This window comes from Geotrypetes seraphini, chromosome 10 (assembly GCF_902459505.1).
Source record: "Geotrypetes seraphini chromosome 10, aGeoSer1.1, whole genome shotgun sequence".
NCBI classification, from domain to species: Eukaryota; Metazoa; Chordata; class Amphibia; order Gymnophiona; family Dermophiidae; genus Geotrypetes; species Geotrypetes seraphini.
The window spans coordinates 133,210,251-133,234,831 of record NC_047093.1 but is presented as its reverse complement, the minus strand read 5'-3'; the positions used below and the strand labels follow the sequence as shown (position 1 = coordinate 133,234,831).

Genomic DNA, 24,581 nt, shown 5'->3' with positions numbered 1-24,581 from the left:
ATTTGACTTTGAGATCTCATTGCAGTACCAAATAGAATTGTATCGTATGTCAAGGCTACAGGATTTTCTAACATCCTATTGATTTGGGGCCAAATTGATTTCCAAAATGTTAATATGAATGGACAATAGAATAAAAGATGATCTAATGTCCCTGCTTCAAGATGACAATGCCAGCATCTATTAGACTTAGAGCTATCAATTCTATGTAAACGTGTAGGGGTCCATAAAGCTCGATTCATGGCCGATTCAGTAGCCTTCTCTCTGACGTCAGAGGGAACGCTTCTGACACAGCCACAGATCGCGCGTGAGGAGCCGATGCTACCCGCAGCCGACTGCAGAAGGGAGCCGGCCAGAAAACTACCGCCGGAGGGAGAGAGAAGCTGGGCCGCACAAAACTTCTTGTCGGACCGCAGGTTAGACACCCCTGGAGTAATGACAGGGAAGAGGATTGGAACGCGGCTTTGATGCTGGTGGTGCGGATGCAAGATGACAGCCGGTCGCTCACCTAAATTAGCTGGGCGCAGCTAGGGAGAACACTGTATGTGGATTCTTTCATGATCTTGGAGATTATCTTTTCGATTGAAACTTTTACCACATTCAGAACATTTATATGGTTTTACTCCAGTGTGGATTCTTTCATGATTTTTGAGGCTACCTACATTATTGAATGATTTATAAGATTGGGAACATTTATATGTTTTTTTTCCTCTAGTGTGGATTCTTTCATGATAGTGTCTCTCTAATGGTGTGCACCAAAGAGATCCCTGGTACGTCATGAGAGATTCCAGAATTTTACTTTATTTAAAAAAATTCTCTTCCTAAGTATATACTATAATAGATGACATGTGTGTCGCATACGCAAGAATCTATCAATGTTATGAGCGTCTGTGTGTGTAAGGATAAAACCGCCCAGACAAGCATCATTCTTTGACGTGATTGGGCCTTGAAAACTCATGGCAAGTAATTTTAGTTTTATTTTTTATGCAGTCATTATCCTAACTTGAGCAACAAAGCAATCAAGGCTTCTTAACTTTGCAAACTTACCCGCTCTTCTACAAAGCCGCGCGGCAACAGTCCCGAAGCCCTTTAAATCTATATAGGCTTCGGGGCCATTACCACGCGGCAGCCGCTGGCACGGCTTTGTAGAAGAAGGGGTTAGATTATTAGCTCTGACCAAAATTACATTGAATAAAAAAGGGTGTCAGGTCAAAAGCGCGCCGGGACAAAGGCGCGCCCAGACAATTGAACGCAGCGCGGAGGCGCGCGCCACTCTAAATGACTGTTTTTAGACCTCCAACGGGGGGGGGGGAACCCCCCACTTTACTTAATAGACATTGCGCTGCGTTGTGGGGGCGTTGTGGGGGGTTGTAACCCCCCACATTTTAATGAAAATTTCACTTTTTCCCTGTTTTTAGGGAAAAAGTTAAGTTTACAGTAAAATGTGGAGGGTTACAACCCCCCCAAACCCCCCATAACGCCGGCGCGATGTCTATTAAGTAAAGTGGGGGGGGTTCCCCAACAAAACCCCCCGTCGGAGCCCCTAAAAACAGTAATTTAGAGCAGCGCGCGCCTCCACACTGCGCTCAATTGTCCGGGCGCGCCTTTGTCTTTCGCGCCGTTGTCTATGAACCATAAAAAAGAGAACAACTGCAGATGGTGGATGATGAAATGCTTTTTGATTATCGAGCTGTGTTTTCAGTCAATTTGCACATCCATTGCATTGATTAGCAATTTTATTCTGTCTAATTTAGCTTCAGCGGTTGTTACCCGTACATAACTTAAAGAAATGTAAATAATTCCAGTTATAGAGTGAAACAATTTTTTATTGATTAGCTGCACAAGAAAACAATATAAAGCAGCCATGCACACCTTGGTAACCACAGAGAATAACTTTTAAAATTCAACAATCTAATGCTCCGATATTTTTGGATCGTCTCTTGATACCGTATTCTCCATGCAGGGCACTTAGATCAAAGAACAGCACTTACTGACTGTCCCTTCTTTAGGGACCAGGAGATCTACTATTTTGGAATAATTTACCAATGTATTTATGTAATGAATCCTCTTTAGAAAATTTAAGCGTTCTTTAAAAAGTTTCCTATATAAGGATGCATTTGAAATATAGATAATATAACCTATCAATCATTAAATCTTTTAGATCCTAATTAGACCTACCGGCAGGTCGTAAATTCATCTTCTTTCTTTCTATGATTATTTCTGCCTTATATTTCTTTTGTGCTACCCACCATATGTGTTTTTCCCTAAATGTTTCTTCTCTTTCTTTAAAGATTGTAGTTCATCCCCCCTCACCTTTTGTACCAGTTATTTACTAGTACGTATATATTTTATTTTAATTGTATAAAACTGTTCTTTCTCCCTGGACAGGGATCTTACAGCCACACATGAAGGTGACGTCCCCGTGACGGAACCGACCCGGCAGTCTAAAAGCTGCAAAGCTAAAGAGCTTTGCGCATGTGCCAGCCCTCCCGCCCTAAAGTATCCCACCTGGCCCCTATATAAGCACACCCCCAACCGGCAAACACAGTTTTAAAAGTTTCCGCGATCTCTCCGACTCGGTAGTCTTACGGTGTCAACCCGTTCCTTATCGCTTCAACTTTTATTACAACATTTCTCTTCTACACGATATACATTGATATAGCAGCGCTCTGGTTTAGCATGCCTGAAAAAGCCAAACCTGGTTTTAAACGCTGCTCCACGTGCGACCTCAAGATGTCGGCGACTGACCCGCACGCCTCCTGTATCCGCTGCCTGGGTCCCCTCCACCGGACATCTTCCTGCGCTCACTGCGCTAAATTGAACAAGCGCTCGCTCAAAATCCGAGCGCTTAAACTTAAAGAATTCGAGCTCCCTACCGCGGCCTCCGCTCTCCCCTCCGCCTGCCAGCAAGGGGCATCGGAGCCGCAGGGACTGCCTCCCAAGGTGCCGAAGCTAGTGATTCGCAAACCAGCTCAGGCACCAGCGTCTCCTGCGTGTGTCTCGTCGGGGCCGATGACGTCACACGCAGGGACGCTGCCTATTGGCTCCCTTGTTCCTCCACTGCCTATTGGCCCAGTGACTGCTCCCACTGGCCAATCCCGGCAGGATCGCTCCCTCTCGGTCCCGCCCTCGGCACCGACTGACTCCAGCCGTCGGCACCGTGCTTCTTTGACTAAACAGCCTGCAGCCCAGCGTTCTGCCTCCCCAGACCGGCATCTGCACTCTGCTTCAGCCAGCCCACCCAGGAAACTGAAGAGGAAATCTAAACACCTTCTTTCCTTTAGCTCCTCCTCCTCCTCGGGCTCTCCTCCTACACTGTCTGCTGCTGCTGCTGCTCCAGCCCAGGATCCTCCCCAGCTCCAGTCTCAGCCTCTGATGCAGCCTGAACTTTTTCAACTTTTCCAGCAGTTCCAGCTTTTTCAGCAACAGCAACTGCTTTCTGCATCTCCTCCGCTACTCTCCGCTCAGCCGATTGAACAGGGCACTCAGCTTACATCCTCACCTCATCTGGTCCAGCATGATGCCCATCTCTCTGACTCTGTCTCCACTACCTCTTCTATGGCGGCGGAGCTGGAATCCTACTATGCTTCCTCCTCGCGCTCACCCTCGCCTGATCTGCAGCCGGATCCCCTGCTCTCTTCTCTGGCTCATGACGACACCCCATCTGAGCGGGATAGGGCGTCACCCCCAGAAGACACCTCCTACCCACGCTTCCTATCCAAGATGGCGTCCTCTTTACAATTGACCACCACGGCCCAGCCGGACCCCCGGGAACAGAGACTTCAGGTCCTTAAGTATCTTCACATCCCAAAAGAAGTGGTCTCTTTGCCCCTTCATGCTACTCTGGCTGATTCTCAGAAAGCTATCTGGAACACTCCCTACTCGTCCCGGGTCACGAAACGCAGTGTGGAACATAAATACAAAGTTCAGGATGTGGCGGGGTTTGGCAAAACTCAACTCCCTCACCAATCCCTGGTGGTCCGCTCTGCCTTACGGAAATCCAAATCCTCCAAGGACTTTGCATCTACTCCACCTGTCCGTGAGATGCACATCATGGACTTCATGGGTAAACGAGCTTACCAAAACTCCATGCTGTCTGGGCGAATTGCCATCCATCAGTTCTTCTACACCCAATACCTCTATTCTAACATGGAGGATATGAGAAAACTGGTCGAGACCTTACCGGTGCCCACGCAGGAGGCTTTTAATGCCGTCCTCTCCAACTTCGAAGAATGCTCCAAGAACCTTATCCGGGCAGCTGATGATGCCTTTGATACCGCCATGCGGGGAGCGGCTACAGGTATTTCCACCCGCAGACTGGCATGGTTGCAATGCTCTAAACTGGGGGTGGACATTCATGCGAAGGTGGCGGATGCTCCTTGTCTCGGAGACAGCTTGTTTGGAGACAAGGTTAAGGATCTTATTGAGGGGCTTAAAGAGGATTGCACCACACTGGATGCTCTGGAGGAAGATACCGCACATCACTCAAAACAGCCCTTTAAGAAGCAGCTACCCTCTCAACGGCAGTTCAATCCCCGGAAGTCGTTTTCTTCTGCCAGACAGTTTGCTCCATATCCGCAGAAGCAGTTTCGGCCCTTTCGGCAGCAATCCTCCAACAGAGCCCCGCGAGACCGTCGCTCTCCTAAACCCGCTCAACCTGCGGGCCAGAAGCCCCAACCCTCCTTTTGACAACCCTCCCCTTCCCGCTGTTCTGGTGGGAGGTCAGTTGAGGTTTTTTCTCCAGACCTGGCGAGATATAACCACAGACACCTGGGTCTTGCGCATCATTCAACATGGATACCGCCTTCGCTTCCTGGCTCCTCCTCCTTGGTGCCCCCCTTCCCACCAGTCACTTCAACCATCTCACCTACTTCCTTTGCAACAGGAATTGTCTCGGTTGCTGGATATTCGGGCCGTAGAGCCGGTCCCCGAACATCAGTGGGGCCAGGGGTTCTATTCCCGATACTTCCTCATTCCGAAGAAGACGGGAGGCGTCCACCCGATTTTGGACCTACGGAACCTAAACAAATTCATATTGAAGGAGAAGTTCCGCATGCTCTCGATCTCCGCCATTGCTCCTCTGCTCCAAGTCGACGCTTGGCTCACGTCCATAGACCTTCAGGATGCCTATCTACATATTCCCATACATCCCTCACACAGACAGTATCTCCGTTTTGTGTTTCAGAACCTTCACTACCAATACACTGTTCTCCCTTTTGGCCTCTCGTCAGCACCAAGGGTCTTTTCCAAATGCGTCATCCCCATAGTGGCGCACCTGCGCAAACAGGGCCTGTCCGTCTTCCCCTACCTGGACGACTGGCTCATTTCAGCTATGACGCCCTGCCTCACACGCCAGGCTTTGAGCCAAACCATCAACCTCCTTCTAAAGTTGGGCTTTCTTCTCAATTTTCCAAAGTCCCATCTCCTCCCATCTCAATCCCTTCAATTCATCGGGGCGACTTTTCAAACTCAGCAGACTATGGTTTTCCTCCCGTCACTGCGGGCACATGTCATCCAACAGCTGATTTCAGCCTGGTACCCAGGGCTCTGGGTCACGGCCAGAGACGTTCTCACCTTGCTAGGACACATGGCGGCCACAGTACAAGTGCTACAGTTTGCTTGCCTGAAGATGAGACCTCTCCAATGGTTTCTTAAAACCCATTGGAACCAGTTCCTTCAGCCTCTTTCCACGAAACTACAATTAACGCCCCAAGTCCTGCAGGACTTGCAATGGTGGTTTCACGTGGATCCCCTCTCTCACGGGCTTCCGTTTCATCCTCCTCAGCCTACTGTCACCATCACAACAGATGCCTCCAAGAAAGGCTGGGGCGTTCATCTCCTCTCTTGATCCACGCAGGGCACCTGGTCCCCTGCACTAGCTCGCTGCAGCATAAACTTCCTGGAACTGCATGCCATCTATCTAGCTCTGCAGGTGTTCCAACACCACTTGCTCAATCAGATCATCCGGATCCGTACTGACAACCAGGTTGCCATGTTCTATGTGAACAAACAAGGGGGGATGGGCTCCTCTCGCCTATCCCGCGAAGCAGTCTCCATTTGGAACCTCGCTCTCCGGCTCCACTCCACCCTGCAGGCGGTCTACCTTCCGGGCACGGACAACCAGCTCGCAGACAGACTCAGCAGGCAACTCAGTCCTCACGAATGGTCGCTTCGGAACACAGTTACGCGAAACATTTTTGCAACTTGGGGCACTCCTCACGTCGACCTCTTTGCATCCCAGACGAACGCCAAATGTCCCAGATTTTGCTCCAGGTACGGAGAACCAACCTGTCTGGCAGACGATGCGTTCCTCCTCCACTGGTCCCAGCATCTCCTCTATGCGTTTCCTCCGATTGGAAAGGTTCTTCAAAAGGCCATCGCAGACAATGCATCCCTGATCCTCATCACACCGTATTGGCCGCATCAAGCCTGGTTCCCCGTCCTCCTCAACCAGGCTTCTCAGGCTCCTTGGATTCTCCCACAGTTCCCGGATCTTCTCACACAACACGACGGCCAGTTGCTACATCCCAATCTTCTGTCTCTCAAATTGACAGCCTGGCTACTGCTCCCACGCTGACCGGGGACTCTGCCTTCCCTCCGGAGGTCCTGCACATCCTTCTTGCCTCCAGAGCTCCTGCGACTCAACGCTCCTACGCCGCCAAGTGGGCCCGTTTCCAGCGCTGGTGCTCCACCCGTCTTGTTCACCCCAGCACCTCGCCCTTGGCTCAGGTCCTCCGCTACCTTACCTCTTTGCAAGTCTGCGGATTATCCTACAACTCCATTCGCCTTCATCTGGTGGCCATCTCAGTGTACCACGATCCTGTGGACGCGGTCTCTCTGGTACGCCATCCTGTGGTCAAGTGCTTCTTCAAGGGACTTCTTCGTCTGCATCCTCCCCTCCGACCTCCGGTGCCGGTCTGGGATCTCAACCTCGTGCTGCAGGCTCTCATGGCTCCCCCATTTGAACCTCTCTCTGTTGTACCACTCAAATTCCTTACCTGGAAGACGCTATTCCTGGTAGCTATTACCTCGGCTCGCCAAATTGGAGAACTCAATGCCTTGGTATCCTATAGTCCCTATACCCAATTTCTTCATGACAAAGTACTGTTACGGACTCATCCTAAATTCCTGCCCAAAGTAGTCTCGGCCTTCCATTTGAACCAATCCATTGTGCTGCCTACTTTTCATCCGCCCCCTCACACTTCGCCAGAGGCCGAACGACTCCATACACTGGACTGTGCCAGAGCTCTCCGCCTCTATTTGGACAGAACTGTGACTCGTCGGCGCCCGTCTCAGTTGTTCCTCTCCATCCGTCCAACTTCCTCTCCTAGACCAGTTTCGAAGTTGACATTGTCCTCTTGGATTACCCAGCTCATTGCGTACTGTTACGCCTCCGCCTCCGGGCCTGCTCTTCAGGAGATCCCTCCGCATGTCACGGCTCATGACCTCCGAGCTATGGCTACCACCTGGGCTAACCTTCGCCTCGCGCCTCTCCATGAGATCTGTCGAGCGGCTACCTGGTCCAGGATTCATACCTTTGCCAAGCACTACTGCCTTGATGTGGAATCCAGCGCAGATGCATCACTGGGTTCTACGGTCCTGCAAGCGGCTTTATGAGGCGTCAACTTCCCTCCTCCTCTCCGTCTCAGGTAACAGATCTTTATTATTATTATAATAGCATGTTGTTATTCTGTTACCTTCAGCTCGGGAGGCACCTTCATATGTAGCTGTAAGATCCCTGTCCAGGGAGAAATAGAAGTTGCTTACCTGTAACGGTAGTTCTCCTTGGACAGATGGATCTTACAGCCACACAATCCCGCCCAGCCTCCCCTATTGTTGCCGCCAGCTTTGTACCTAACTGTGTTTGCCGGTTGGGGGTGTGCTTATATAGGGGCCAGGTGGGATACTTTAGGGCGGGAAGGCTGGCACATGCGCAAAGCTCTTTAGCTTTGCAGCTTTTAGACTGCCGGGTCGGCTCCGTCACGGGGACGTCACCTTCATGTGTGGCTGTAAGATCCATCTGTCCAAGGAGAACTACCGTTACAGGTAAGCAACTTCTATTTTTTGTCCCCTATTTTAAAATGTTTTACGCATTGAAGTATTAGACATTGCGTGTACAACAAACTTTAATAAAACTTGAAACAACATAAACAATCTGTAACCGGCCACAGAAGAAAGAGTCGAGTTTTCAAACAAAATGACTAATATAATACACCTATCTCAAATCCCATCAACAAAAAGAAAACAGACCCTACCAGCTCAGGGCCCTGATGAGCCCTGAGAAGCACAAACCCAACCCGCAAACTCAACGTACAACAATAAAACACATTTTGATGGAGAACATGAAGCAATAATAACAATAAACACCAGTACTGCCATGCAGACAGCCATATAAAAACAAGAACCAAGCCATCAACATGAGTATAAAATTACAAGCTCCAGCATGCCCCCCATTGCTGGAAGAAGGTAAACATAAAAAAGGTAAACATAGGCATTCCCCAAAACCCTACCACTCTCTCCCCCACCAAAACTGGGGGTGCCTCACACTTCCCCAACATCCTGGTCCAAGACAGGACCAGACAGGCAGATCTAATAATCTAACTGATTCAAAAGTAAATGACAGCCTCTGGAGGATATTTCAATTATAATCTGCCATGAAAAACAATACTCCATTTAGTGTGCTGCGAAAACATTTGCTAAAAAAGTTTCAGATACTATTTCATGATCTCTGAGATTATCTTTTTGATTGAAGCTTTTACCAAATTCAGAACATTTATATGATACTTCTCCAATGTGGATTCTTTTATGAGTTATGAAGTTACCTTTATTATTGAATGATTTATCACACTGAGAACAATGATATAGCTTTTCTCCAGTGTGAATTCTTTCATGAGTTTTGAGTTTTTCTTTAGCATTGAAACTTTTACCACATTCCGAACATTTATATGGTTTTTCTCCAGTGTGTATTCTTTTATGAGTTATGAGGTTACCTGTATTATTGAATGATTTATCACACTGAGAACAATGATATGGTTTTTCTCCAGTGTGGATTCTTTCATGGTCTCTAAGATTATCTTTTCGGTTGAAGCTTTTACCACATTCACAACATTTATATGGTTTTTCTCCAGAATGGATTCTTTTATGATTTATAAGGCTACCTGTATTATTGAATGATTTTCCACATTCAGAACACTGATATGGTTTTTCTCCAGTGTGGATTATTTCATGATTTCTGAGATGACGTCTACAACCGAACCTTTTGCCACATTCAGAACACTGATATGGTTTTTCTCCAGTGTGGATTCTTTCATGATTTCTGACATGATGTCTACGACTGAACCTTTTGCCACATTCAGAACATTGATATGGTTTTTCTCCAGTGTGGATTCTTTCATGATTTCCGAGATGATATCTACGACTAAACCTTTTACCACATTCAGAACATTTATATAGTTTCTCTCCAGTGTGGATTCTTTCATGAGGAATAAGGTTACTTTTTTGATTGAAGCTTTTATAACATTCAGAGCTTTTAAATAGCTTCACTTCCTTGGGGGTCATTTGATGCCCTTGTTTCTTGCTAAGGCTGATTAATTCATGTTTTCTCAGTTCAAATACCCGACTGAAGTTATCATGTACAGAACATTTTGATGGTTTTCTTTCTTTCGGCACTTTTTCATGGAGAATTGCAAATTGTGATTTATATGTAAATGAATTTTCACACTCCATAAACTGGAACAGTTGTTCTCGTGTCTGAAATTTTTTTTGTCCAGTCAGTTTTGACTTCCCAGTGAACATTTCCTCACATGTAGTACTCTGACAAAGTTTCTGCCTCATGATTCTCTCAATTTGTCTGAGATTTGGGCAGTTGGTGGAATTTCTTTCTTCTTCAGTGCATACATTCAAGCTCTCTTCTTTTGGTGTATTTTCTTTCATGCTAGGTGCATTATCAGATGAAGAATCGAGGTTATCCCTGGAAGGGTCTTTGTATGTCCATTCCTCCCTCTGCTGCCCATTACATACTCTCATTCTCTTACTCCCAAATCCAGCATCTGTCAGATAAAAATGAAAACACATTCGTAAATTATACAGCTATTAGTAACACATATATAAGCAAATATCCACACCGACGTCTTTAAAGTCATTTGTTTGTAGACAGGTGAGCGATGGCACATGAAAAGATATAAACAGACCATCCTGATCTCATTTGCTGGTTATGAACATCTCCTCCTCCCCTCCAGTCTCTGCAATGATTCTCTTTACTCTGACATGGCAAATGAGGTTCAATGTGGATAAGTGTAAAGTGATGCATGTCAGTAACAAAAATCTCATGCACAAATACAGGATGTCCGGGGCGGTACTTGGAGAGACCTCCCAGGAAAGAGACTTGGGAGTTCTGAATGACAAGTCCATGAAGCCATCCGCGCAATGTGTGGTGGTGGCGAAAAGGGCAAACAGAATGCTAGGAATGATAAAGAAGGGGATCCCGAACAGATCAGAGAAGGTTATCATGCCGCTGTACCAGGCCATGGTGTGCCCTGGTGGCCGTACATGAAGAAGGGCATAGTACTACTCGAAAGGGTCCAGAGTAGAGCGACTAAATTGGTTAAGAGGCTGGAGGAGTTGCCATATAGTGAGAGATTAGAGAAACTGGGCCTCTTCTCCCCTGAAAAGAGGAGACTGAGAGGGGACATAATCAAAACAGTCAATGTACTGAAGGGTATAGACTTAGTAGATAAAGACAGATTGTTCACCCTCTCCAAGGTAGAGAGAATGAGAGGGCACTCTCTAAAGTTAAAAGGGGACAGATTCCGTACAAACGTAAGGAAGATCTTCTTCACCCAGAGAGTGGTAGAAAACTGGAACGCTCTTCTGGAGTCTGTTATAGGGGAAAACAGCCTCCAGGGATTCAAGACAAAGTTGGACAAGTTCCTGCTGAACTGGAACGTACGCAGGTGAGACTGGACTCATTTAGAGCACTGGCCTTTGACCTAAGGGCCGCCGTATGAGCGGAATGCTGGGCACGATGGACCACTGGTCTGACCCAGCAGCGGCAAATTCTTATGTTCTTATTCACTAACCAAAATCTCTATGTGAAAATTTAGAAATACTCCACAGCACATCGCAAGGCTGTTATTACATAGCAATTCTTGGCTCACCACTCTTGGTATCAGCATCCTCCTCTCGTCCCTCCAGCTGGTCACTGGCAGGCTCCTCTTCCATTTTTAGGATCTCTCCTGTGGGCTCGGCCGGGTAATTTTGGCTGCCTGTAAGAAGAACGGAAAATAACGTCAAGATTTAAAAGAAAGCTTAAGACCCAAGAAAGTGAAAACTTGTCTAAAACTGAGATGATTGGACTTTTATAATAATAATAATTTTATTTCTTATATACCGCTGTACCGTGAGGTTCTAAGCGGTTTACAGTAGAAACAGAAGAAATGCAATAAGTAAGATTAATTAAGATGAAGAGAAAGTACTTAGAGTTCCCTGACTGTCCCAAAGGCTCACATTCTTGCTAAAGTACTTGAGAAAAATAAATTAGTTAGGTTATAAACATAGAGTAGAAGAAGGTAGGAAAACAGTTCATAGGAAAATTAATTTCGAATACATTATACATTATATATTGTTCAAGGCGGAATACAAATTATAGGAATTACCAAAAGAATTGCGTAATAAAGATTATCTAGATAAATTACATAACAGTGATTCGTGTACATTACATGGTGTGGTAGAGGATTCAATTTTGAGAATTACATATCAAGGGAATCAATTGATAACAGAATATAGTGGAGATTATCAGTTTATACGGTTTACAGATTGGAAGTTACCTAATAATGAAGTAAGAAATTTATTGGATAGTGTGGAAAATGTTTATATAGGAATCAGAGTATGACCTCTGAAAATGGAAATATGCTGGTGGAAGGAGTTAAGGATCCTGAGTAGTTCTGAAAATGTCTCCATCCATTCCACTAATGCCATGTTGAGTCACTTTGCCTCACTCACACCCTCTACTGCTATCAGTGTGGTCCTTCCTATATCCTCCCCTCCTGGAGTCACCAGTTTGGCCATCTTTCCTCATTCCTTCTGTTGATCCCAGTGGGGGCTGTCCTTCCTCCAGCCTCTTTCCAAATGGCAGCATTGTGTGATTCACAGAGAACAAGACCCATAAGCTGCTGGGGAGGTGGAGGGAGTTGTGTAGTTGAAGGTTGCTTACGTTCCCTTGGACGTTGTTTTTTTGTGAAAACGCAGACCCTTGGGACCTCAGAGGCGCCGACCTAGAATAAGGAGTGTAGCGTCTGCGAGAATAGTGCTGCTGAAAAAACTGTTGATGGTGTGATCTGCAATAAGATGGTTGGGACTGTACCACTGTGTGTGAAGAAAGCTCACGCATAGCCGTGAAGTCCTCTGCAAGTTGTGACACTGTAGCTTTCACCTTTTCTCCACGCAAACTATCCGCCAATCTGTCCTATAAATCCATCCTGAGGTCCGACGCCTTGAGCCAAGCTGCCTGACGTGCTGCAATAGCCACTGCCGAAACGCGAGACTTCATATCGTAGGCATCACAGTTTGTTTTGGTGAAACTCAACCCAGACAAAACTAAATTCATCCTCCTAGAAAATAACAAAGTCCCTACCACTACCAACTTAGTAATCAACTCTATCAACTACCCTCTACAAACCTCCCTAAAACTACTTGGAATGACTATTGACAGGGGCTGCACCATGCAACCACAAATAAACAAAACGATACAGAAATCTTTCGCAGTCATGAGGAACCTAAGACAAGTCCGAAAATTCTTCGAAAGACCCCAATTTCTGCTCCTAGTACAATCACTAATCCTCAGTATACTCGACTACTGCAACATCCTCTACCTCCCCTGCCCGGCAATAATGATTAAACAACTACAAACAATCCAAAATACAGCTTTGAGACTCGTATATTCATTGAAGAAATACGATCACATCACTGAGGCCTACATCGACTCACACTGGCTTCCAATCCAAGAAAGAATACAATTCAAATTTTACTGTATACTATTTAAAACTATTAACGGGAACAGCCCAACCTACTTAAACAACCGCTTTATCCAAACTACCTCTACCAGGCATAGAAACACCCCCCCCCTTTCACTCACCCCACAATCAAGGAAGTAAAACAGAAAAAACTTTACGACGGCCTACTAGCCACTCAAGCAGCAAGACTAGATAACCAAATTTCCACCCTATTGACATCAACCCCTGACTACAAGAGGTTCAGAAAGGATATAAAAACTATACTCTTCAAGAAATCCCTGAGTAAAGCCTAATACCACGAACACCTCCCCTACCCCTGATCCTACCTTTCCCTCTCTCAGAAACGATCTCCGATCTAACTTTGTAACCCTTCCCTCCACAACTCTTATTGTAATCCGCTTTGAACCGAAAGGTAATGGCGGAATAGAAATCTGTAATGTAATGAAATGTAGACTCCTGCAATGCTATGTGAAGGTTCGGAATTTCCTTTTGGGGCAGCTGATTCCAATTGTTGCAGGATGGAATATTTGAAAGGGCAAAATCTGCACCTGGTGAGCCATGATTTTTGAAGTTAACACGGAGCCTGGATGTACCTTTCTTCCAACTGAACCCAGGGAGCGATGGTCTTTTCCAGGAGGAGCATGGGATTGGGTTCTTGAAACTTTAGAGTTATGACTAGCAGATTCTGAAACCATTGAGTTGCTGGAGATCTTGCCCAGGTGCTTTTTGAACCCTATATTTTTTGTTCAAGTCATCTGAACACCATCGAAACTGAATGAGGTTTTTGCCAGTTAGCTAGCTGTAAATCTTGAAGCACTTGATGGACTGGCAGAGTAATCAGACCCTTGGACAGGGTCTGGCAAGCCTGAAGAATTGCTTGAAAGTCCTTCCTATTAGGCAAAGTGATAGCCTGGCTAAGACTAAGCAGAAACTTTCTGAAGAAATTTCCAATAAGAGCATTCTTCCTGCGGAATTGGCTGAGACGGTGGATCCGGCTGGGCAGAGGGGTCTTCAGACAGAAGCGGTGCCTCATTGCAGTCCTGACAAGGTGATATCTGCTGCTGCGGAGAATGGCACAATGAAGTCCCAGGAGACCAGGCTATGTCTGTGGTCTTAGCCAGAAATTCAGTATTGAGTTGGGGGTTCTACTCAATCAGAACCTTACTTCAGATGCTGCCACAGAGGGAACAGGCTGTGAAAAAACAGAAGCACTATCCCTCATAAAATTCTGAAAAATTGTGCCATAGAAGCCATAGACCCCATTTGCTGTGGGGGCTCTGGAGCTAACTGAGGCATAGAAGCCCGTTTCTGAGGAGGAAGATTTTCCACAAGAGAAGGAGACACTTTTCTTTTTGAAGAGGTACCTGCAGTATCCAACGCTGTCCGAAAGGAGGACTGCGAGGCAGAACCAGTGCCCGCAGGGGGCCTCTCCTGTACGAGCTGGGATGTCGAGGCAGTTGCAGGATGCTGCTTATGATGGCCTCGCACTGCCTTCGACAGAGCCGGCGGGGGAGGTGTCTGGCAAGTCCCCGAAGCTGGTTTTGACTTTCCTCCGTTGGCCGCTTATGCCGGGTGATTTTTATTTGACGGCAACGTCGGGCTTTCCTTCCCCGGCAGTACCTTACCTGGACCCTGAGGGGAGGTGCTGGGGCTGATGTCTTCGCGGCCGGCGAGCTCTCTGCCGCTGAAACTCGGTGCACTGGTTTCGGGGCCGTCTGCTCCATTATGCGTGTCTTCGCGGTCCTAATGTCCGCCGAATTTGAAAACTGCCGGCACTCCGCTGAGAACCGCGAAGTAACAGGAGCCGAAAACAAAGTAAACCAACTGGTAACCCCAATGGTTTCTTCTATTCCAAATTGAAACCTTTGACATGTTCTTTTTTTTTTTTTTTTTTTAATCTAGTCACTTTTAATTTAAAAATAACCCGAATTGTAAATTCAAATTGTTTCTTTTGGGGGGGTTCCCTTTTGACTGAAGAGGCAAGGAGAGGGGAGAGCCACAATCTACACAACCAATGGTCAAAGAAAAAACTGACAGTTGGAAGGTGGAATTCCAGAGGCAAGGTAATCCGCACATGCTCAGTAGAAAAAAAAAAGGTTTCTACTGGCTCTAGGGGAGAGGTACCGCATGCAGGCTCAGTTGAAGGACTTCACCAGCAAGTGTGGCTGCATTACCCCTGCTTGTCTCCGGAGAAGAAGGCACTCGCGCACGCATGGTACGGGCTATCGTGAACTTTCTAAATTTGTTAAAGTGTCCATGCCGGGGCTCCGTGGGTGATGTCACCCACATGTAAGAATATGCTGCCTGCTTGTCCTTGGATAAACAGAGTTAATAAGATTACTACCCAAAAATATCCATCAAAAATATACTACAACCATTAGCCCAGGGTCCTTTAATGCAAGGCCCTTGGATCAATGGTGGCCCCTGAAGTCCTTTGGGGTGGCCCTCCTCATCATTCTGGTTGTTTTTTTTCTGCTACTCTTTGCCTCTCTACCCAAGCTCATGACACAAAGAGGAAAGTGGATGAAAGGAAAAGCCACGTCTCAGTAGATAAAGAAAATGCACTTGGAAATGCCTATCTCCTTCAGTATACACACAATAAAAAGGTGTGAAGACAGATCGGTCGGGTAGTTGTCATTGATACACACTGGTCAACAGGGTAAGTTAGATGTACATCTCCTTATGAGTGGCATGAAGTAACATGAGTAAGGGTAAGCTAGATGCACTTCTCTTTATGAGAAGCTTAGAGCGATATGGGGACTAAAACTATGCCAGGGTACACCTGGCGGGGCCACCGCGTGTGCGGATCGCCGGACTTGATGGACCTAGGGTCTGTTCCGGAGATGGCGCTTCTTATGTTCTTATGTCACCGCCTCGTATGGGAAGATAGTTGGCGGCTCTCCTTCTGCTCATTTGGATCCAAAATGGCTCCAGCTTAAAAATGAATGAAGACCACTGTGTTAGACTGGCTGAACGACTCACTAGAAAAAGGAATAGTCCCCAAACATCTAGGAAAAAATCATTCTAAAACCCATCCCAAAAGATCAAAAAGGAGAAATGAATGATATAAAGAATTACAGACCAGTAGCTTTAATCCAACTCATGTCAAGATATTAGAAAGTGTGGTAACAAATCAAATCACAAAGTACCTGGAACACCATAAACTCTTAGATACCAGAAAACACTACAGCGCTGAAACACTACTCAGTGCCCTGACATCCGAGATTCGAATGCGTATGAGCACCGGACAACAAGTCCTTGTGCGACAAATGACTTAGCTAGTGCATTTGATTTGGTAGACCAACAACTCCTATTACTGATCCTAAACTTTCTAAGGATAAGTGGTAAAAACGCACACTTGGCTAGAAGGATTTCTAACAGCGTAAAAAAGAGTGGTCAACATCGAGTGGACCACCCAAGGCTCACCAATCTCCCCAATACTTTTCAACATACTGATGTCAACACTAGGACACACTCCTTAGACATGAAAGACCTCACTTACTTCTCCTACACAGATGATATTACAATATGCGTTCCTTTCTACAAGATCAACAAATCGGTAGAGGGAGTCACTCGTCTAGTTGCTGGCTCGGCTGATAACATGAAATTGAAACTAAATAAAGAAAATAAATCAAATTTTTACTGATAATTCCACCCAGAATCACCAATGACGGCACTCAAACAACACTGCAAAACGCCTCGCTGAAACTGGAATCAGACCTGAAAATCCTAGGGATTATATTCACAATGGTGGAACTCTCTACCACAACATATCACAAACGAAAGAGATCTCCTTTCTTTTAAAAAAAATTTTGAAAACTCACCTTTTTAAAGATGTTTTTAATACTCATTATTAAAAATTTTTTAGTTTTTTAATCTTCTACTTATCCCCGTTCCCTTATGTTTTTTTCCCGTATTTGTTTTTCTATATATAACAGATGTAATCTTTCCCCCTCTTTCCCTCCCAATTCAAGTTTGTCTTGTCTTAAAATTGTCGTTACTGTGTTTTAATTTGTATCTTTATATTTTATTCTTTTTATTTATGTACATCGCTTTGTAAACAGATTCAGCGATAAATCAAATATTAATAAACCTTGAACCTTGACAACAACCTATCCTGGGAGGCGCAAACGCACATTAACCAAGAAAATATTCACACCACTGAGAAAACTGAGATGAATTTGGCATTGCTTCGCCAAAGAAAACTTCCAGATCTTGGTTCAGTCACTGTTTGGATCCCAACCGGATTACTGGAATCAGTGGCACAGCGAGACAGTTTGGCGCCTGGGGCAGTGGTGGCCGGCATTACTGCGCCGGGTGCTCCACCCCCCACTCTTCCCTGCTGCTAGATTATCCCCCCCCTCGCCCCCTCTTGAAACGTTCGCCGGCGCAAGCAGTTTCTTCTACCTGCTTCTCGTGCCAGCTTCTTACATCATGTCCTGTCCCACAACCAGGAAGTGATGTCAGAAGGGTGCAGAGGTCAGTGTCCACAGCACGTGGAAGATGTTGCTTGCACCAGTGAACATTTAAAGAGTTACACAGGGGGTGGGGCAAAGAGGAAGAGAAGCGCAGGTGCTGGTGCCCCCCGCAAAGATGTCCCTGGGGCGGTCTGTCCCCCCCTGCCCTCTTGCTATGCTACTGATTGCAATGTCTTTTATATAGGACGCAAATAAAATATATAAAAAAAACTACAAACCATTCAAAATGTAGCAGCCAGACTTATTTTCTCAGCAACCAAAAATAATATTGGGAAACCGTATACCTCAAACTACACTGGCTCCCCTTTGAAGCAAGGTGCATTTTTAAACTATGTACACTGATCATTTTTAATCTTCCATAGCGAAAAACCAGTCTAGATATTGAATTTAATCGAAATACCACCCAAAGACAAATCAGGTTTAGATTTCAGGTTCATTTAAAATTTGATAACATTGCCTATAAAACTTCTAAGCGATGTACTTGATCTAATCTAATCTAATCTAATCCTTAGGTTTGTATACCGCATCATCTCCACGTTCGTAGAGCTCGACACGGTTTACAGTAGGAGAAATAGGAAGGAACTACAACAGAGGGTTAGAGGTAGAAGTGTGAAGAAAATTTACAGGACTTGGGATGCCAAGATATAAGAGTTTCCTTGATTCCTAAGTTGGAGGGAGACTTATATTTTTGGAGAAAAGCCAGCTTTTCAGATGTTTGCGGAAAACTTGGAGAGAGCTCAAGTTCCGAAGAGGGGAGGTAAGGTTGTTCCAGAGCTCAGTGATTTTGAAGTGGAGGGAGGTCCCTAGCTTTCCTGTGAGGGGAAGGTTAGTTTTAATTTGTGGGAGGATCTGGTGGTATTAGGGTTTGAGGAATTCCAAGAAAGAGGGATAAAGGGAGGGAGGATACCATATAGGATTTTGAAAGTTAAACAGGCGCATTTATAGTGAACCCTGGCGATTATCGGAAGCCAGTGGAGCTTGGCCAGGAGCGGGGAGACATGGTCAAATTTACTTTTAGCAAAGATGAGCTTGGCCGCGGCATTCTGAATCCGTTGGAGTCTGTGGATGTTTTTCTTAGTTAGGCTTAAGTAGATAGAGTTGCAATAGTCCAATCTGGAGAGGATGATGGATTGGAAAAGGAGGGTAAAATGTTTTTGATGGAAGCAGGATCTAACTTTCCTCAGCATGTGAAGGCTGAAAAAGCATTTTTTTTACCAAGGATTGGAGGTGGTCGTTGAAGGACAATGTGGAATCAATGATGATGCCCAAGACCTTGATAAAGCATCCGCTATAATAAAACCCTTAGCGCACATGCGCACTTCAATCTCCGTGTTCCATGCTTCCGTGCGGCCATGCCGCACATGCACAGTGCCTGCCTCAACAGATTTCCTGCCTTCTGGCCCGATCTCTGACGCCAGCTGACTTCCTGCCTTCTGACTACGCTGCCACTGCCAGGATGCCCCTTCTTCTCACCCCCGGACTAGCACCGGCAGCAGCTGTGGTTTCATCAAGAAGCTGCAGGGCATTTGCTAGGCTGGCCCACATTGATAATGCGAGGCGGGCTGGCCTAGCAAAAGCCCTGAGGCTGCCCGGGCTAGCAGATGCTGGACAGGGGGAGCATGGATCAAATGAGTCCTTCAAACATTTCTTTCTCCAATTCAATATAACTCCCCCATATATCAATAAATCTTGCCCATTGATTAAAATAGCCGAAAGTCTATATTTTTCACATACTATTCCTAAGCGTTCCCTTACATCTCTCAAGGTAGGTACATTTGGCGTACGCCATTGCTAAGCTAATGTTAATCTGGCAGCTATAAATGTCAAGTCCAAAAGTTTAGATTGAGGGGATGTTAAACTTTCTCTTCTTACTCCTAGTAGTGCCCTTTCGGGATTAGGCTTAAGTGAAGTCTGAATTAGTCTGCTTATATACTCAAAAACTTGCTCCTAAAACTCCTGGACCTTTGGGCAATCCCACTACATATGATAAAAGGTACCTCTTTCACTGCATTCTTTCCAACAGCTAGCAGCATTCTGGTTGGTATATTTGCTGATTAAAACCGGGGTAATATACCATCGTACTAGAAGTTTAAAAGCATTTTCCACCAAAATGAAAAAGGTGTAATGTAATTACCCCCCCCACTCATCTATTGACCATTCCTTCCCCAAATCTTTTCCCCATGCTTTCATATATGATGTTTTGGTTATTTTGTCATCATTTATAATTTTATATAACCACGAAATATACCCTTTGATTGCTGGTTCTCCTAGCTTTTTTTAAAATTCAGATTTCTTTCAAATTCCATCGTTTTTCCTCTTATATGTTAATATGTAATTTTTTATCTGAAAATAAGGGAAAAGATCCCTCATTTCTAAATGAAAATAATCCTGAATATCTGTAAAGGCTTTTACCTCTCCTTCTTCAACTACTTGTCCGAAACATACTAATCCTTTATCCTCCCACTTCTTAAAAATTCCCCCCTCCCTGCCTGGTTTCAAGTCTTGTGCATGCAATATAGGGGTAAAAAGAATGCCTTTATCTCTACCTATAAGCTTTTTCCTAACATTTTTCCATATTTTCAGGGAGCATTTAGTAAAAGGGTTATTTATATTTATGAATTCTTTTTCTCCCAACCATGGTAGGTATTTCAGTTTTCTTATTCCATCTTTTCCATCTAGCATTGCTTGTTCTACCTTTACCCAAAGCTTATAAGGGGAAGAATGCCATTCAACTATTACTTTCATCTGTGCTACTTTATAATGGTTCTCCAAGGAAGGTGAGAGGAAGAGGAAAATGCGGTAAGCTCTTGTATGAAGAAGAATACACTAATAAGTCCTTGTATGATACAGGTGAAGCACAGTAAGTCCTTTAGATACAGCTAAAGGTGAAGAAACAGACATCACAATGGAAAATTTCCCTCTCTCCTCTCCTACTATAATAAATCAGTGTATTAAAAGTCTAAAAAAATGATTTATGAGACATTTCTGACTACACTTATCAGCTGTCATGAGCTAGGAGAAGTGAAACTTATGATTAACAAAAAACAAGCAATACTTAACTCTATTGCATGGCAACAGGGCCTCACATCTGTTATGATATCATAAAAGGATGAACACATCTCCTGGTCAAGAATAGAATTCTAAAGAAAATTATTTAGCAAGAGTATCTTGTGATAAAGGCAGGGCTTGGAATTGCTGATGTGGTAGGATTAAAAGGACATATGCGGGAAAAAGATAGATTTTCTGGTAAACAGGACATGCGTATGGTGTGACACAGATATTATGAACCAATTAATGAATTAACAAATGTAACGACGTGTAAGAAATAACCAATAAAGATTTTATCATGTGATTTAGACCAACGTGGTGCTGGCCACCAAGAAATGTATAAAATCAGGCCTTTAAGAGGAAGTAAGCAGAACAGACATCAAAGGATCCTCAGGCCTGAAGATCACATTCTGTTACTCTATATGCTGAATGATTTATTCTTGTAAGCTGTTACTGATTTGTTAATAAATATACTTATTGATTGATACCAGTATATAGAGTGTGAGGTCTCTATCTCGGGGTAGGCCTAGACAGCAGGCCGACCTCAAAGGTAAGCCTAGTCCTCCTTCCACCTTAGACTTAAACATTGAATGCTTTCCAACCCTTGGCCGTTTTCCTCCTCATATGAATCTCAATATCATTTTATTCCATTTTTGAAAAAACTGCAATGCAATGTCTAACTAGCTGCTTCTTGCAGTACTTCTGTTACTGATGGTTTCATGCACACTGAAAAACACTCCAGGGAAATATGTACCCCCCAAAAAATCAAAATAATGTACAGAAAAACAATACAATCTATCGAACGGAATAGTATTTGTGTCTAAGTGAAAATTTAGAAATACTCCACAACACCAAGCAAGGATATGATTATAAAGGAACTCTTGGCTCACCGCTCTTGGTATCAGGATCCTTCCCTCCTCCCTCCAGCTGGCCACTGTCGGGATCCTCTTCCATTTTCAGAATCTCTATTATATTCTCAGCAGCGTAACTTTGGCTGCCTGTATGAAGAATGGAAAAATAACTTCAGGTTTGAAGGAGAGATCAGAACGTAAGAAAAGTAATATTCTTTAGCAACTCTCCAGACCAGCATAGGTTAGTCTTACAATCAGGTTATATCTCATCATGACCAGCAGGTGTAGACTGAAACAAAACTTTGGAATAGTACATATCAGGTGTCTCCCCCCTAATTACCTCAGTCTGTCTTCTCTCAGTCTCCAGCAGGTGTTGGCTTAGCTGTACCCATCTCCCTTAGTAGTGCTGTTGGAATTTGTTTAGGGCTTTTTGGTGTCGGATTGAGCTTTGGTGGACACTGTTTGGGGGTCCTTCATGCCTCCCTCCCTCCTTGGACTATCAGTTTGGCCATGCTTCCTTGCTCATCTTGCTGATCCCAGTGTCTTTGTTCTTATCCTCCCTGCCTCTCTACACCTAGCAGCACTGTGTATTTCACAGAGAACAAAACCCACAACCTGCTAGGTGGAAGGAAGGTTTAACACTCTGGAACAGCATCGAGAGAAATCAGAAATAGAGATATAAGGAAGATGTAATCAACTGATAAAGGATGAGAGATAGATGTTGAAAGGAGAGAGCCATGGGAAAATGATAAGGGAGAATAAGAAAAAGAGAAGGTATAACCCCCCTAAAATAAGAAAACCAGACCTGACAATGAAAGGAGAAAAGTAAAAATAAGGGAAATAGAACACACAAATAATCCTCCCAACAAAGGTTAAAGGAGGGACTGTGATGATAACACCTCGTTCTCATTGTGCCTGATCCAGAGAAGGAGTCTTTGTTATAGGAAAAATTTGTATCCCGTCGTTACTAGCTTTAATTCAAGCTCCATCACCTGTTTCATGCAGTTCCTCACATGAGCCTGTGGTGGTCAGATTTCCTCTTTGCTCAGATTTCGGACGTTGAGTCCTGAATCCCTCTTGCTCAAATTGGATTAAAATATCTGGCTTGATGTCTTGGGAGCCTGTTATGGGACAATGATCTTCGTTAGTACAATAGGTTTAAAACAAAAGTTACCCCAGAGCCTGAGTATCAGGAAGTTCGTTTGTTTTTACATAGATTGATTTCGGATCTATAGCAACAAGATGAAGAACAGATTAATTTATTTAGAAACATTTAAATATACTACCGTGAAGTCCTATACGGTTTACATCATTTAAAATATAATAAAAGTTGAAGAAAATTAGAGAATTAAAACCAATGGCTAAAAACCCTAAAAGATCTGATTATTGCATAACAGAAAATTTTTACAAATTATCTACCTAAATACTTCAGAAACAGATGTGTTTTTAAATGTTTTCTAAATTCCCCATAGATTTCAGTAATCGGCTGCAGGAGTTTTTTTTTTATTATTATAAATGACTTTTTTGCCCTTTATTGGGTTTTAGGTTCACCAAGGCTCTCCAAACAGCACTCACACCCAGCAGGGGGAAAGGATGGAGAGCAAGAAATAGCTTTATTCACATTGGCGAATGTGACCCAGACTCGGACCAGAGGTCATGGCCTGAAGCTGAGAGGGGACACGGCCAGGACAAATGTCAGAAAGTTTTGCTTCACACAGCGAGTGGTGAATGCCTGGAACTCTCTCCCGGAAGAGATGGTGGAGGAAACCACCATTCTAGGATTTAAGGGAAAATTGGACGCACATCTTCTTGCAGGACACATTGAGGGATACGAGTGACTAATGTATTCGCCAGGGTACGCCTGGCTGAGCCTCCGCGTGTGCGGACCACCGGACTAGATGGACCCCAGGTCTGATCCGGTGCAGGCATTTCTTATGTTCTTATGAGTGAGCTAGAGAGGGCCATGGAAGTGACTGAATCTGATTTTTGGAAACCCCTGCTACATGTAATTAATATGCATCAAGTGAGGGCCCACTCAACACAGCAGTGTAATTAAAAACTTCCCAGTTCAAGGAAAGCCAGAAGCAGCAAGTAAATTTTCTGGCATTGGAGCCAAGATGTACAGGCCGAAAGAGACAGGAAGAAGGATGGTTGATTTTACACATTTTGGATGGCTGCAGACTGAGAAGGAAAGGTCATTTTTAATAATATGAAATTGCCAATTGGCTTGCACCTCAGTTATGTATGTTATATCTGTTTTAAAGGAGTCATTACTGTTAAAAAAAATAAGTAAAAAAATATTAAAAACAATTTTAAAGGGATACTGTGGAGGGGAACCCAAAAAAGCAGTAATACTTACTCTGACTGAGCGATCCTCCACGTGCGCCGCTGACAGCTGCTTCAGCATCCCTGCTCTGATGAGGCTCGCCCCTGAAGAGGCTCAACGCAGCTATAATAGAAGTGAATGGGAGAGCCAGGCTTCTGCTGTCAGCGGCGCACGTGGAGGATCGCTCAGTCAGAGTAAATATTACTGCTTTTTTGGGGTCCTCTCCACAGTGTCCCTTTAATGAAGGTTGATTATTAGATATGTACATCTTCTATATTAGTGATTGCAAATTTGGGACCTGATCAACCTTTTTTTTTTGCTCATCAGCTAGTGTTAGTGTTTGTGCGGGGTTCATAGACAAAACCGCGGAAGACAAAGGCGCGCGCCGACAACTGAGCGCAAGACGGAGGCGCGCGCCGAAGAAAATGAGTTTTTAGGGGCTCCGACGGGGGGGGGGTTGTTGGGGAGCCCCCCCACTTTACTTAATACAGATCGCTGCGGCGTTGTGGGTGGTTTGGGGGGTTGTAACCCCCTCATTATACTGTAAACTTAACTTTTTCCCTGTTTTTAGGAAAAAGTGAAGTTTTCAGTAAAATGGGGGGTTACAACCCCCAAACACCCCACAACGCGGCGCGATCTGTATAAAGTAAAGTGGGGGGGGGGGTTCCCCCCACACACCCCCGTCAGAGCCCATAAAAACAGTTATTTTCTTTGGCGTGCGCCTCCGCGCTGTGCTCAGTTATCGGCGCGCGCCTTTGTCTTCCGCGGTTTTGACCTGACACCTTTGTGCGGTCCCAGACAAATTTTTTTCTTCCAATGGGGCCCCAGGAAGCCAAAAGGATGGCCATCTCGGCTCTATAGTCAATGACTC

The 24,581-nt window shown here is 44.8% G+C and overlaps 3 protein-coding genes across 6 annotated transcripts in view; 2 read left to right on the top strand and 1 right to left on the bottom strand.

Annotated features, from left to right (window-relative positions):
- LOC117368581 overlaps nucleotides 1-24,581 on the top strand; it is a 126,780-nt gene that overhangs the window by 70,005 nt on the left and 32,194 nt on the right. The window contains 2 exon segments of the mRNA XM_033962311.1: nucleotides 3,282-4,559; nucleotides 6,552-7,598. Coding sequence (XP_033818202.1) covers nucleotides 3,282-4,559; nucleotides 6,552-7,598 — 2,325 coding nt within the window.
- On the top strand, nucleotides 6,197-22,977 carry LOC117367657. 2 transcript variants are annotated; one of them, XM_033960438.1, is made up of 2 exons: nucleotides 6,197-7,646; nucleotides 22,930-22,977. In XM_033960438.1, the coding sequence occupies exon 1, from the start codon at nucleotides 6,250-6,252 to the stop codon at nucleotides 7,612-7,614; it is 1,365 nt and encodes a 454-aa protein (XP_033816329.1). In that variant the 5' UTR covers nucleotides 6,197-6,249; the 3' UTR covers nucleotides 7,615-7,646; nucleotides 22,930-22,977. The 2 variants fall into 2 exon arrangements, with proteins under 2 accessions (XP_033816329.1, XP_033816328.1); XM_033960437.1 differs by lacking the exon at nucleotides 22,930-22,977 and adding an exon at nucleotides 20,165-20,852.
- The window catches only part of LOC117367651 (zinc finger protein 436-like), a 28,094-nt gene continuing 11,540 nt past the window's right edge, over nucleotides 8,028-24,581 (bottom strand). For all 3 annotated transcript variants that reach the window (XM_033960427.1, XM_033960426.1, XM_033960428.1), the window contains 4 exons: nucleotides 22,377-22,505; nucleotides 21,424-21,531; nucleotides 11,154-11,261; nucleotides 8,028-10,046 (listed from right to left, as the gene is read on the bottom strand). In XM_033960427.1, the coding sequence (XP_033816318.1) occupies nucleotides 8,671-10,046; nucleotides 11,154-11,261; nucleotides 21,424-21,531; nucleotides 22,377-22,505 (1,721 nt within the window). In that variant the 3' untranslated portion in view covers nucleotides 8,028-8,670. The remainder of the gene's footprint in view (nucleotides 10,047-11,153; nucleotides 11,262-21,423; nucleotides 21,532-22,376; nucleotides 22,506-24,581) is intronic.